The 15,449-nt window shown below is 37.3% G+C and overlaps 1 protein-coding gene across 3 annotated transcripts in view; it reads right to left on the bottom strand.

Annotated features, from left to right (window-relative positions):
• LOC138327417 (glutamyl-tRNA(Gln) amidotransferase subunit B, mitochondrial-like) overlaps positions 1-13,112 on the bottom strand; it is a 42,549-nt gene extending 29,437 nt beyond the window's left edge. For all 3 annotated transcript variants that reach the window (XM_069273486.1, XM_069273487.1, XM_069273488.1), the window contains exons 1-5: positions 12,955-13,112; positions 10,124-10,268; positions 6,108-6,221; positions 4,768-4,972; positions 28-150 (exon numbers count right to left, since the gene is read on the bottom strand). In XM_069273486.1, the coding sequence (XP_069129587.1) occupies positions 28-150; positions 4,768-4,972; positions 6,108-6,221; positions 10,124-10,268; positions 12,955-13,055 (688 nt within the window). In that variant the 5' untranslated portion in view covers positions 13,056-13,112. The remainder of the gene's footprint in view (positions 1-27; positions 151-4,767; positions 4,973-6,107; positions 6,222-10,123; positions 10,269-12,954) is intronic.
• Between the last annotated feature and the right edge of the window lie 2,337 nt (positions 13,113-15,449).

Here is a 15,449-nt window from a genome sequence, read left to right as displayed (position 1 = left end):
TTTACTCACATTATACATTAAACTTACCTTCCATTTTACAGTTACATGTTGATATAGTGGTCAGAACTCCAATCAGTTCATGTAGAAAAGACACAGCTTCAATACCAGAACTCATATCAGGGGAGGTAATTATCTCCATCAGTCCTACACCTGTAAAACAGGATACATGCAGGAGCACTGACACACTGACAACTACATGTTTACAGACGTAAAACATAGAGTGTACATTGTACATCGGTCTGTCACACAAATTTACATAGGAATAACTAAAGTACATTGTACATCAGTCTGTCACACAAATTTACATGGGAATAACTAAAGTACATTGTACATCAGTCTGTCACACAAATTTACATAGGAATAACTAAAGTACATTGTACATCAGTCTGTCACACAAATTTACATAGGAATAACTAAAGTACATTGTACATCGGTCTGTCACACAAATTTACATGTTTAATAACTAAAGTACATTGTACATCAGTCAGTCACACAAATTTACATAGGAATAACTAAAGTACATTGTACATCAGTCAGTCACACAAATTTACATAGGAATAAACTAAAGTACATTGTACATCGGTCTGTCACAACAAATTTACATAGGAATAACTAAAGTACATTGTACATCAGTCTGTCACACAAATTTACATAGGAATAACTAAAGTACATTGTACATCGGTCTGTCACACACAACTAAAATGTTTAATAATTATGGAGTATATTCAGTGTACAATGTTCAGTCATATGTCACATAACTGTTATATTAATATAGCATAAGCTATTGAAAAATCTAACAAATACATATTGTACTTATGCATGTAGAACTTCAATGTAAAACAAGAATTATTATCTTTTTAGCAGAAGCACACTATACTCTTAAACTAAAACTTCCTAGGTTGATATCTACAAGACTGTTGATCAGCCTACTAACCTGTATATTTGAGATCTACATGTATAAGTCTCTGTTGATCAGCCTATACTTACCTGCACAGTTGAGATCTATAAGACTCTGTTAATCGTCCCCCTAACCTGTACATTTGAGATCTATAAGACTCTGTTGATCTGTCTACTTTCCTGCTCGGTTGAGATCTATAAGACTCTGTTGATAGGCCCCTTACCTGTACATTTGAGATCTATAAGACTCTGTTGATCAGCCTACTTACCTGTACATTTGAGATGTATAAGACTCTGTTGATCGGCCCCTAACTGTACATTTGAGATCTATAAGACTCTGTTGATCAGCCTACTTACCTGTACATTTGAGATCTATAAGACTCTGTTGATCAGCCCCTAACTGTACATTTGAGATCTATAAGTCTCTGTTGATCAGCCTACTTACCTGTACATTTGAGATCTATAAGACTCTGTTGATCGGCCTACTAACCTGTACATTTGAGATCTATAAGACTCTGTTGATCGGCCCCTAACTGTACATTTGAGATCTATAAGTCTCTGTTGATCAGCCTACTAACCTGTACATTTGAGATATATAAGACTCTGTTGATAGGCCTACTAACCTGTACATTTGAGATCTATAAGACTCTGTTAATCGGCACCCTTAGCTGTTCATTTGAGATCTATAAGACTCTGTTGATCAGCCTACTTACCTGTACATTTGAGATCTATAAGACTGTTGATCAGCCTACTAACCTATACATTTGAGATATATAAGACTCTGTTGATAGGCCTACTAACCTGTACATTTGAGATCTATAAGACTCTGTTAATTGGCCCCCTTAGCTGTTCATTTGAGATCTATAAGACTCTGTTTATCAGCCTACTTACCTGTACATTTAGAGATCTATAAGACTCTGTTATCAGCCTACTTACCTGTACATTTGAGATCTATAAGACTCTGTTGATCAGCCTACTTACCTGTACATTTGAGATCTATAAGACTATGTTGATCGCCCCTAACTGTACATTTGAGATCTATAAGTTCTGTTGATCAGCCTACTTACCTGTACATTTGAGATCTATAAGACTCTGTGGATCGGCCCCCTAACTGTACATTTGAGATCTATAAGTCTCTGTTGATCGGCCCCTAACTGTACATTTGAGATCTATAAGACTGACTCTGTTGTTGAATCCTATAGCTCTACTCGCCTACTTACCTGTACATTTGGATCTATAAGACTCTGTTGATCAGCCTACTTACCTGTACATTTGAGATCTATAAGACTCTGTTGATCGGCCCCTAACTGTACATTTGAGATCTATAAGTCTCTGTTGATCAGCCTACTAACCTGTACATCTGAGATATATAAGACTCTGTTGATAGGCCTACTAACCTGTACATTTGAGATCTATAAGACTCTGTTAATCGGCACCCTTAGCTGTTCATTTGAGATCTATAAGACTCTGTTGATCAGCCTACTTACCTGTACATTTGAGATCTATAAGACTGTTGATCAGCCTACTAACCTATACATTTGAGATATATAAGACTCTGTTGATCGGCCTACTAACCTGTACATTTGAGATCTATAAGACTCTGTTAATTGGCCCCCTTAGCTGTTCATTTGAGATCTATAAGACTCTGTTGATCAGCCTACTTACCTGTACATTTGAGATCTATAAGACTCTGTTGATCGGCCCCTAACTGTACATTTGAGATCTATAAGACTCTGTTAATCCGCCTACTTACCTGTACATTTGAGATCTATAAGACTCTGTTGATCGCCCCTAACTGTACATTTGAGATCTATAAGACTCTGTTGATCAGCCTACTTACCTGTACATTTGAGATCTATAAGACTCTGTTGATCGGCCCCTAACTGTACATTTGAGATCTATAAGACTCTGTTAATCGGCACCCTTAGCTGTTCATTTGAGATCTATAAGGCTCTGTTGATCAGCCTACTTACCTGTACATTTGAGATCTATAAGACTCTGTTGATCGGCCCCTAACTGTAGATTTGAGATCTATAAGACTCTGTTAATCAGCCTACTTACCTGTACATTTGGATCTATAAGACTCTGTTGATCAGCCTACTAACCTGTACATTTGAGATCTATAAGACTCTGCTGATCAGCCTACTAACCTGTATATTTGAGATCTATAAGACTCTGTTAATCGGCCCCCTTAGCTGTTCATTTGAGATCTGTAAGACTCTGTTGATAGGCCTACCTACCTGTACATTTGAGATATATAATACTCTGTTAATCGGCCCCCTTAGCTGTTCATTTGAGATCTACAAGACTCTGTTGATCGGCCTACTAACCTGTATATTTGAGATTTATAAGATTCTGTTGATCAGCCTACTTACCTGTACATTTGAGATCTATAAGACTCTGTTAATCGTCCCCTTAACCTGTACATTTGAGATCTATAAGATTCTGTTAATCTGTTTACTTTCCTGCACGGTTGAGATCTATAAGACTCTGTTGATCAGCCTACTTACCTGTACATTTGAGATCTATAAGATTCTGTTGATCTGTTTACTTTCCTGCACGGTTGAGATCTATAAGACTCTGTTGATCGGCCTACTTACCTGTACATTTGAGATCTATAAGGTTCTGTTGATCTGTTTACTTTCCTGCACGGTTGAGATCTATAAGACTATGTTGATCAGCCTACTTACCTGTATATTTGAGTTCTATAAGACTCTGTTAGTCGGCCCCTTACCTGCTCGTTTGAGTTCTATAAGACTGTTCGTCTGCCCCCTTACCTGCTCGGCTGAGATCTATAAGACTGTTGATCAGACACCTAACCTGTACATTTGAGATCTATGAGACTCTGTTGATCGGACCCCTAACCTGTACATTTGAGATCTATAAGACTCTGTTGATCTGACTACTTTCCTGCTCGGTTGAGTTCTATAAGACTGTTCGTCTGCCCCCTTACCTGCTCGGTTGACTTCTATAAGACTGTTGATCAGCCCCCTTACCTGCTCAGTTGAGATCTATAAGACTCTGTTGATCAGCCTCCTTACCTGTTCGATTGAGATCTATAAGACTCTGTTGATCTGCCTACTTACCTGTTAGGTTGAGATCTATAAGACTTTGTTGATCTGCCTACTTACCTGCTCGGTTGACATCTAAAAGACTTTGTTATACCCCTATGAAATAGTTCCTATATAAACTCTATTGCCAAAAATGCCAATATATGAACTGTTCCGTCGAGCGGTCCAAAAAACTGTTAAAATCGACTGTTAAAATGTGCTGTTGGACCGGAGTGACGACACACCTACAATTCGTGACGTCAATGCATTTTTTGAGTCAATGGGTATAACAAAACAGTTATCGACTGGGTTTTCGGGCAACAGATGATTTGTTGGACCCTCACACAAACTGTTGCCCTTGGCCTTCGGCCTCGGGCAACAGTTTGTCTTCGGGTTCAACAAATCATCTGTTGCCCTCAACCCCTGTCAACAACTGTATACTGTTTCCTGTCATCAGCCCCCTTACCTGCTCGGTTGAGATCTATAAGACTGTTCATCGGCCCCCTTACCCACTCGGTTGAAATCTATAAGACTGTTCATCGGCCCCTAACCTGCTCCGTTGAGTTCTATAAGACTCTGTTGATCGGCCCCTAACCTGCTCGGTTGACTTCTATAAGACTCTGTTCATCGGCCCCCTTACCTGCTCGGTTGAGGCCTATAAGACTCTGTCGATCAGCCTACTTACCTGCTCGGTTGAGATCTATAAGACTCTGTTGATCAGCCCCCTTACCTGCTCGGTTGAGATCTATAAGACTCTGTTGATCAGCCCCCTTACCTGCTCGGTTGAGTTCTATAAGACTCTGTTGATCAGCCCCCTTACCTGCTCGGTTGAGATCTATAAGACTCTGTTGATCAGCTTCATTATGTATACTTTTGCCACTGTCCTGCTCTAACTGAATCTGTTCCAGACCGACTGTGATGTGGTTTAAAGGACGCTTTGGTGAGACGTCTTCTGTTAGAACTGGACACCTCAGTGACCCCCCATTGGCTAGAGGCTGTCTCAGTTGTGTTATCTGGTAGCCAGCCTTACGATTAAGAAACATGAAACTTTTCATCACTATCTCTGTATCATCTAACTTTTTGTAAATTTCATAAAGCAAAAAAAGACATAGGAACATAAAATGAGCATCAAAACTTTTATATCAAATAGCTGTTAACAAGAGATCCAAGAGGGATCTCGGCGCCCACCAAAGTATGATCTACGTCTGATAATGGAAAGAGGGATCTTTTCTCTGCTTTTCAAACTTTTTCAAACATACAACATATATGAAATATGAAACAGATCACTTCATTACTTTTTTAGAAATAGCAGTAACAAACTTCAACTATCAAAATCCAAGATGGCTACCTGTCGGCCATCTTGTTGACTGATCGGTCCTAAAATGCAATATGCACAATTAAGGTCCTAGGGGAACATACATATATAATTTGAGAGAGATCGCTTCAGTTATTTCTGAGAAATAGCGGTAACAAACTTTAACTATCAAAATCCAAGATGGCTGCCTGGCGGCCATCTTGTTGACCAATCAGTCCCAAAATGCAATATGCACAACTAGGGCCCTAGGGGAACCTTCATATGAAATTTGAGAGAGACCCTTTCAGTTATTTCTGGGAAATAGCGATAACAAACTTTAACTATCAAGATACAAGATGACGCCTGGGGGCCATCATGTTGACCGATCCGTCCCAAAATGCAATATGCACAACTAGGGCCCTAGGAGAACCTACATATACAATTTGAAAGAGATCCCTTCAATACTTTCTGAGAAATAGCTGTAACAAACTTTAACTATCAAAATCCAAGATGGCTGCCTGGCAGCCATCTTGTTGACCGATCTGTCCCAAAATGCAATATGCACAACTAGGGCCCTAGAGGAACCTACATATGAAATTTGAGAAAGATCCCTTCAGCCCTTTCTGTGAAATAGCGGTAACAAGAAATGTTAACGGACGGAATCAGATGGTGGGCTAAAAATAGATTCTTTTATAATTTAGAAAGTGCATATTCCTAACTTGTAAATATATAGCTGTATAATTTGGTGTGAACTTATTTGTAAAATCTGAGAAGTCTTTATTTTGGAATCATATATTTTGAAAAGGTATCCTGATAAAGAAACAGACAGTCAATTGGAAAATAGACATACAAAGATTCATACTCACTGGCAGATCTGCATAGAAATAATGTTTACGGTCAAACTTTGATACTTTGTTTACGTTACAGTCAAGGGCAAGAGCAGTTTGAACCCCAGCTTCAACACATCTCCTGTTGATTGCCTACACAAAAAAAAAGAAATACTGGTCATCCATACTTCATTAACGGTCATATTACAAATAGACACCAAAAATGAAGTAAAAACAACTGCTTTTGAAAGATCATGTTTTGTTCCCTTAAATCTTGTTAGTGCATTTAAAAAAAAAATGGTTTTAAATATAACAGCATATTTAAAGAAACTAATCAGCCTTATTTTAAAATAGCACAAACATTGTACATTTTACAAATATACTCCTATAACTTGTAGGTAGTTTTTATAATTAATAAGCACTTATAGTGCTAGCATTGAATGATTAATACATTTTAAAAAATGTTACATACAAAATTTTAAGCAAAACTACATGTATCATTATGTATTCTTTACACATTAACTTACAGGGAGTGTTCCTGGGATGTATGATCTATATATAAACTTACAGGGAGTGTCCCTGGGATGTATTCTTTACACATAAACTTACAGGAGGTGTCCCCATGATGTATTATTTACACTTAAACTTACAGGGAGTGTTCCTGGGATGTATTATTTATACATAAACTTACAGGGAGTGTTCCTGGGATGTATTATTTATACATAAACTTACAGGGAGTGTCCCTGGGATGTATTCTTTATACATAAACTTACAGGGAGTGTTCCTGGGATGTATTATTTATACATAAACTTACAGGGAGTGTCCCTGGGATGTATTCTTTATACATAAACTTACAGGGAGTGTCCCCATGATGTATTATTTATACATAAACTTACAGGGAGTGTCCCCATGATGTATTATTTATACATAAACTTACAGGGAGTGTCCCTGGGATGTATTCTTTATACATAAACTTACAGGGAGTGTCCCTGGGATGTATTCTTTACACATAAACTTACAGGGAGTGTCCCCATGATGTATTATTTATACATAAACTTACAGGGAGTGTTCCTGGGATGTATTATTTATACATAAACTTACAGGGAGTGTTCCTGGGATGTATGATTTATACATAAACTTACAGGGAGTGTCCCTGGGATGTATTATTTATACATAAACTTACAGGGAGTGTCCCTGGGATGTATTCTTTATACATAAACTTACAGGGAGTGTTCCTGTGATGTATTCTTTACACATAAACTTACAGGGAGTGTCCCCATGATGTATTATCTATACATAAACTTACAGGGAGTGTTCCTGGGATGTATTCTTTATACATAAACTTACAGGGAGTGTCCCTGGGATGTATGATTTATACATAAACTTACAGGGAGTGTCCCTGTGATGTATGATTTATACATAAACTTACAGGGAGTGTTCCTGGGATGTATTCTTTACACATAAACTTACAGGAGGTGTCCCCATGATGTATTTTTTATACATAAACTTACAGGGAGTGTTCCTGTGATGTATGATTTATACATAAACTTACAGGGAGTGTTCCTGGGATGTATTTTTTATACATAAACTTACAGTGAGTGTCCCTGGAATGTATGATTTATACATAAACTTACAGGGAGTGTCCCTGTGATGTATTATTTATACATTAACTTACAGGGAGTGTTCCTGTGATGTATGATTAATACATAAACTTACAGGGAGTGTCCCTGGGATGTATTATCTATACATAAACTTACAGGGAGTGTCCCTGTGATGTATTATTTATACATAAACTTACAGGGAGTGTCCCTGTGATGTATTATTTATACATAAACTTACAGGGAGTGTTCCTGTGATGTATTATTTATACATAAACTTACAGGGAGTGTCCCTGGGATGTATTATTTATACATAAACTTACAGGGAGTGTCCCTGGGATGTATTATTTATACATAAACTTACAGGGAGTGTTCCTGTGATGTATGATTTATACATAAACTTACAGGGAGTGTCCCTGGGATGTATTATCTATACATAAACTTACAGGGAGTGTCCCCATGATGTATTATTTATACATAAACTTACAGGGAGTGTCCCTGGGATGTATTCTTTATACATAAACTTACAGGGAGTGTCCCTGGGATGTATTATTTATACATAAACTTACAGGGAGTGTTCCTGTGATGTATTCTTTATACATAAACTTACAGTGAGTGTCCCTGGAATGTATTCTTTGCATGTAAACTTACAGGGAGTGTCCCTGGGATGTATTATTTATATTATTTATACATAAACTTACAGGGAGTGTTCCTGTGATGTATTCTTTATACATAAACTTACAGTGAGTGTCCCTGGAATGTATTCTTTGCATGTAAACTTACAGGGAGTGTCCCTGGGATGTATTATTTATACATAAACTTACAGGGAGTGTTCCTGTGATGTATGATTTATAATAAACTTACAGTGAGTGTCCCTGGGATGTATGATTTATACATAAACTTACAGGGAGTGTTCCATATCTGGATGTAGATTATTTAACTAAACTTACAGGGAGTGTTCCTGGGATGTGTATTCTTTACACATAAACTTACAGGGAGTGTCCCCATGATGTATTATTTACACCTGATAAACTTTACAGGGAGTGTTCCTGGGATGTATTCTTTATACACATAAACTTACAGGAGTGTCCCTGTGATGTATTTTTATACATAACTTACAGGGAGTGTCTGGGATGTATTTTTATACATAAACTTACAGGGAGTGTTACTTGGGATTGTATGATTTATCATAAACTTACAGGGAGTGTCCTGGGATGTATTATTTAACATAAACTTACAGGGAGTGTCCTGGATGTATTATTTATACATAAACTTACAGGGAGTGTTCCTGTGATGTATGATTTATACATAAACTTACAGGGAGTGTTCCTGGGATGTATTATTTACACATAAACTTACAGGGAGTGTCCCTGGGATGTATTATTTATACATAAACTTACAGGGAGTGTCCCTGGGATGTATTCTTTATACATAAACTTACAGGGAGTGTCCCTGGGATGTATTATTTATACATAAACTTACAGGGAGTGTACCTGTGATGTATTCTTTATACATAAACTTACAGGGAGTGTCCCTGGGATGTATTATTTATACATAAACTTACAGGGAGTGTCCCTGGGATGTATTATTTATACATAAACTTACAGGGAGTGTTCCTGTGATGTATGATTTATACATAAACTTACAGGGAGTGTCCCTGGGATGTATTATTTATACATAAACTTACAGGGAGTGTCCCTGGGATGTATTATTTATACATAAACTTACAGGGAGTGTTCCTGTGATGTATGATTTATACATAAACTTACAGGGAGTGTTCCTGGGATGTATTATTTATACATAAACTTACAGGGAGTGTTCCTGGGATGTATTATTTATACATAAACTTACAGGGAGTGTTCCTGGGATGTATTATTTATACATAAACTTACAGGGAGTGTCCCTGGGATGTATTATTTATACATAAACTTACAGGGAGTGTCCTGTGATGTATTATTTATACATAAACTTACAGGGAGTGTCCCTGGGATGTATTATTTATACATAAACTTACAGGGAGTGTCCCTGGGATGTATTATTTATACATAAACTTACAGGGAGTGTCCCTGGGATGTATTATTTATACATAAACTTACAGGGAGGTCCTGTGTATTTTCTTTTACTAACTACAGTGAGTGTCCCTGGAATGTATTCTTTGCATGTAAACTTACAGGGAGTGTCCCTGGGATGTATTATTTATACATAAACTTACAGGGAGTGTTCCTGTGATGTATGATTTATACATAAACTTACAGTGAGTGTCCCTGGAATGTATTCTTTGCATGTAAACTTACAGGGAGTGTCCCTGGGATGTATTATTTATACATAAACTTACAGGAGTGTTCCTGTGATGTATGATTTATACATAAACTTACAGTGAGTGTCCCTGGAATGTATTCTTTGCATGTAAACTTACAGGGAGTGTTCCTGGGATGTATTCTTTACACATAAACTTACAGGGAGTGTTCCTGGGAAGGCAGCATCAAACAGAGACACTTGGTTGTTTGTACTCCCGCCATATTTAGTACAAGCTCCTGAGAAAAGTTTGCTATCTGCTGTAATTTGAGCATGTATTTCTAATCCGACAACACCTTTCCATTCTCTGAAATAAGGGAAAATTAAACTATAACCAAAGATTTATTTTACACCCTTAGTCGTTTAACAATGACAAATGAATTACAAAAACATGTAGATAAGGATAAAGGATTAATGTTATTTTAACATCTTCTTGTCACAACCACAAATCAATATTGTCTCAGTAATTAAAATCATCTAAAATATATAATATGTACAGTCAAACCTGCTCTAACGACCAGCTGTATATAATGACTACCTGTCTATAACAACCGGTTTTTAGACTCCCTGTACGTTTTTACCGGTCTAATGTGACTAACGACCGGTCATTTTAGTACCGTCAAAGTTGTCTAATGACCGGTCGCTGAAATCGACTTTTCGAGTACCGAGTACAGTGTGTGTGTGTGTAGTAGCGTCCTTTTGACCTACATATAATGTACTTCCGGTAATTAACTCCCTTCGTAATCAAATGGCAGCCATTATTGAAGCCTAAGCTATGACTTGTTTATACAGGGCTGTATGGTTTATAACCTAGCGGTCATAATATTTCAGGTACAAATATGGTTGCGGACTTGAGGATGGAAGTTTTAACGACCCTTTATACCTATCAAAAGACTGAAATTGTGTTTGTTCACGAACGCCATGTGCAGGATAAGATCATTCGTAAAGTGTGATTTTGAAACTACTATTTGGACGATACAGTAGGTAAAATAAAACCTGGCAATTTATTTAATGTGTTCTGTTATTCATTGTCAATATTAAGCATCGTTATATTACTAAGATATGGCCTGTACTTAACCTATTTCAAATTAGGACTATAAATATTTACATTTTATTTCTTTAGGATTAGAGTCAGTCGGATTATCACCCAATGTAACCCGGGTATTCCCGATGTTTTTATCAATAAAATACAGTCCAATTACTTGGTAAAAATGCTACTGAAAGTTACTATGTGTACATGAGTACCTGCAATTGTGATTTGAAAGCCCATTCCAAACATCAAAAAATAAAATGAACACAAATCAGCGAAAGATATTGACACAATTAGTTCTGAAAAAATGCATGGTAATAAATATACAAATACGCAATAGCAGGTCTGTTTTGCATAAATATAATTCTGTTTAATTTACTAGCTCGATGGTTGGCACAAAAGCCCTAACCTGTCTATAAAGGAAACCTGTCTATCTCCTTACACAATTCCATCGATGTCAATGATTATATTGTGCATTGTGCGGATTGGTAGAGGCGTGATTGTGAAAAAAAAAGTTATTTACAGTGATTGTGAAGGTGTAGGTTATTTTTTTTTTATTTTTTTTTTTAGTGTATAGTTATAAGATAAAAATATGATAGAATTTTAGGGAGTTTTAGGTATTCAAGTTCTGTTTTTAGGATATGAGGACTTGAAGACCTCTAGTGTAGTGCTTCAAGAGTCAAGAGTCAAGAAGTTTTATTTAGAGTCGCATACATGGGGAACATAATAACATTAGCACTGTAGTGCTATTCTTGCGACAAACATATGTAAAAATATCACAGTACAAACAGGTAAAAATATATATAGACAGGCAACAATTTAACTATAATAAGCATGCTATAGATACATGATATTTAGTTGGAAACAGCTATCACAGTTTAGCAGAAATAAGAAAATTTAATTTAAAGGTAATAACTTAATAATTACACTTGTATATCACACAAATGTTACACAAAAAAAGTTTGTACTGTAGCAACCAGTAGGATTTTCCATTATTTAATTGTGTGTGGAAAAAATGAATGTTTGAATATGTCCTTGGTGGCAGCTTTATGTCTATATGTGAATTGTTTTAATGGTCGGCATGGTCCTGTAGTCTGTCAGATGAAGAATTTGACTATAGTCTATTGCCACATGATGGTGTATGATTTTATAAAATAGTATTAAACGTGTTCTTGTTCTGCATGTTTCTAGTGAGGTCCAGTTGAGGTTTTCCATCATGTCTTGTACTGAACTTGTGTTGTGGTATCTGCTTGTTGTGTAGCGTGCTGCTCTGCATTGTGTTTTTTCAATTTGCATGATTTGATTTGTCTGGTGAAGGTCCCATACGGAGGCACAGTACTCCAGTTTGGGTCTGACTATGGATTTGTAAACATGTTCTTTTATATGTTGTGAGCTTGTCTGTAGATTTCTTTTCAAGAATCCTAGTGTCTTGTTAGCATTTGAAGTTATGTTGTTGATGTGTTAGCCGTAAACCAGACATCTATCTGTCATAATGTCTAAGTCTGGTGTCAGGGCCTTAGTATCTTGGGCTATTCTTCTTCTTCAATTTACATGACGCTGTCAAAATATGCCGATTATGTCACGGTGATCTTTAGGGGTGCAAGGGTGTGAAGGGATGAAATTTGTTGTTGTTTTTAAGTATATAGATAAAAAGGTGTGTGTGTGGGCTTCAAGGGCTACGCTGGAAATATGTGCCTTGATGCGTGTGTCCCGTTGGTGACCGTTTTTCTGTATCCCCTTCAGACAGGTTTGACTGTATTTAATAGAGACAGACAGGTGTGTATCAAAAAGTCTAGAAATGTTGATGATGCAAGATCTGGAAAAAAAGCATTCCAGTGCGGGGAAAGAAAGATTGTTTACATGGTTTACGAGAGTCTGTTTAAAACAAGAGCTCTTACTTACTGATAACACAGTTCCACTAATCAAACTATCAATATTTAATCTAAAAACGTCATTAACTTACGACTTCTTTGTTTTAGATGACAGACAGCGTATTGATGATGCTTGGTGGGATTTGCAGAACCGGCATATCCTTGGAGGCAACGCTCTTATGGGCGCAGCCATCTTTGTAAAGGGAGGTCACTCTATCAGACAAAACGTCTACTTTCACTTTATATGTAAGGCCTCCCTACAATGTACAATGTACAACAGGTATGCTAGATGTTTGCACCTGTTTATATTTAGTTACTGTACAAAAAATGTACATGTACGTACATTAGCTAGGCCTAATGAAATACATCTCTATTTACTATGATAATAATTGTTGCATGTAAACAACGAACATGAATGTACATTGTACATGTATGTAACGTGACGCTACCCAAATTGGAACATTTTTGAAGATAATTGTTAAAACTTGTGCTGAATCCACATTTTCTTTTAACATTATACAAATAGATGCCTTCAGTTTTAATTTCATTTATATGAATTTAAGGCAAAGCCTCAGAAGAGCGCAGCTAACGTTACGCTACCCAAATTGGAACACTTTTTGAAGATAATCGTAAAAATTTTCTTACTTGTGGTTGAATCCAGATTTTTTTCTTAACATTCCACAAAAAGATGCTTTTATTATTAATATCATAATTTGTTTACTTGTCAGCAGTGCATCTATTTATAAATACAGAGCTTGGAAGCATGCCCGGTCCAGCCCTGTGTTTCAGCAGGTTTGAGTGCCCAAAATGGAACACCTCCTAAATAAAGTTTGATTAATAAATGCCCAGGCATGATAAAAAATGTTTGAATTCATTAAAGAAAGTTCAAACATTTTTTAGTTTATTCAAGTCACATATGTTTTTAGGGTTGTCGCACGACGTCGTTTCCCGGAGTTTTTCAAAATTTCATTAAGCAACTGGAAAAAAAATGACATATTAAAATTATCACAGATATTAGTCAGCACATTATTTTTTTGTTCAGGACTGTTATTGTTAGTTTAGATTGTAAACTGAAAATTCTGTATCACGGGTCAAGGTCACCCGGACCTGGTCAGTCATGTTGTTTTGGCTCCAAGGATTTCTCGATTTTTACCATCTTTATCGGAGAAACTCTAAGTGAATTTTTGGCATGCGACTTTCTGAAGGATTATTTTATGACTTTCTAGCAGAGGTTTTGAAAAAAAGTCGTGTTGAAAATGTTATATTAGAAGCCACAATAAGGACAATGGACTGACCACAGAACGTGACTACTACTCACGCGCTAGGTGTGTGGACGCTCTTTATGTACAGGTGTGCCCTGCGTTATTTGAATTTGTGTACGATATAGTTTATATATAATCATGCCACATCCAAGGGCAAGTGTCGGAGGAAAGGCAAAATCCAAATCACCTGATGTTCTCTCTGACTCATCGGAGAAGGATCGTATTGATACGCTTTTTGAAATGATATCCGCTCTTATTACTAAGACGGATATGGATTCTATCATCAGGGGCGTAGGAAGCGGGGGGGGGGGGGGGGGGGGGGCAGGGGGGACAACTGCCCCCCCCCCCCGTTCCCCAAGACGGGGGGGGGGGGCAAACATGTCTTTTTGCCCCCCCCCCCCCCCATTTTCGCCGACTGAAATTTTCTAAAAATGCTTATTTGAAAGAAAAAAGGGTCCTCCTACACATTTTTCGTACTTCATTCTAGAAAGTTTTCCGCTGCGCGACGCATTTCCTAAAACGTGCAAGCACATAATATCAAACCTTAAATAGTGAAAATTCAATACACACAAACTTGACTAAAAATGTCCATCAAGGGATTCTATGTGCTATTTAAAAAATGTCTCTTAAAAGATCAATTTGTTTATATGTCTTAGCGAGACAATTAATTCATTTTTTTATGTTACACAACAATGTGCCGATGGTGTGAAGCCGGTATATTCAGATCGAGTAGGGTTGCATAATGTTATGACGACACAATTATCATTTCTAAATGCAGGTAGCTTTAAATCGAAAAATTACCATGTTAAGAACGCTTTATACTCATTAAACTTTATCGTAAAACTCATCTCAGCCATTCTAAATCGTAATTTTTTTTCCCGGGGGAGACCCCCGGACCCCCCTAACACCAAATTCTCACGCCTTTGGGCGCTCGCAAATTCATCAAAATGCATCGTAAAAATCATCTAAGCCATTCTAAATCGTAATTTTTTTCCCGGGGGAGACCCCCGGACCCCCCTAACACCAAATTCTCACGCCTTTGGGCGCTCGCAAATTCATCAAAATGCATCGTAAAACTCATCTCAGCCATTCTAAATCGTAATTTTTTTCCCGGGGGAGACCCCCGGACCCCCAAACACCAAAATCTTGCGCTGTCGGGCGATCGCAAAATCATCAAAATACATAAAACTCATCCTGGGGGTCACCCTCAGATCCCTAATAAAACACCAAAATCTCGCGCCTTCGACGCTCACACGCTAATTCGGCCAATTTGCGTATTCGTTAATTTCCTTTTAGCGACCCCACTGTCTATAAATGTGTACAAG

Source organism: Argopecten irradians, chromosome 7 (assembly GCF_041381155.1).
Source record: "Argopecten irradians isolate NY chromosome 7, Ai_NY, whole genome shotgun sequence".
In the NCBI taxonomy this organism is placed as follows: Eukaryota; Metazoa; Mollusca; class Bivalvia; order Pectinida; family Pectinidae; genus Argopecten; species Argopecten irradians.
This window is presented reverse-complemented; position numbering and strand designations above follow the sequence as displayed.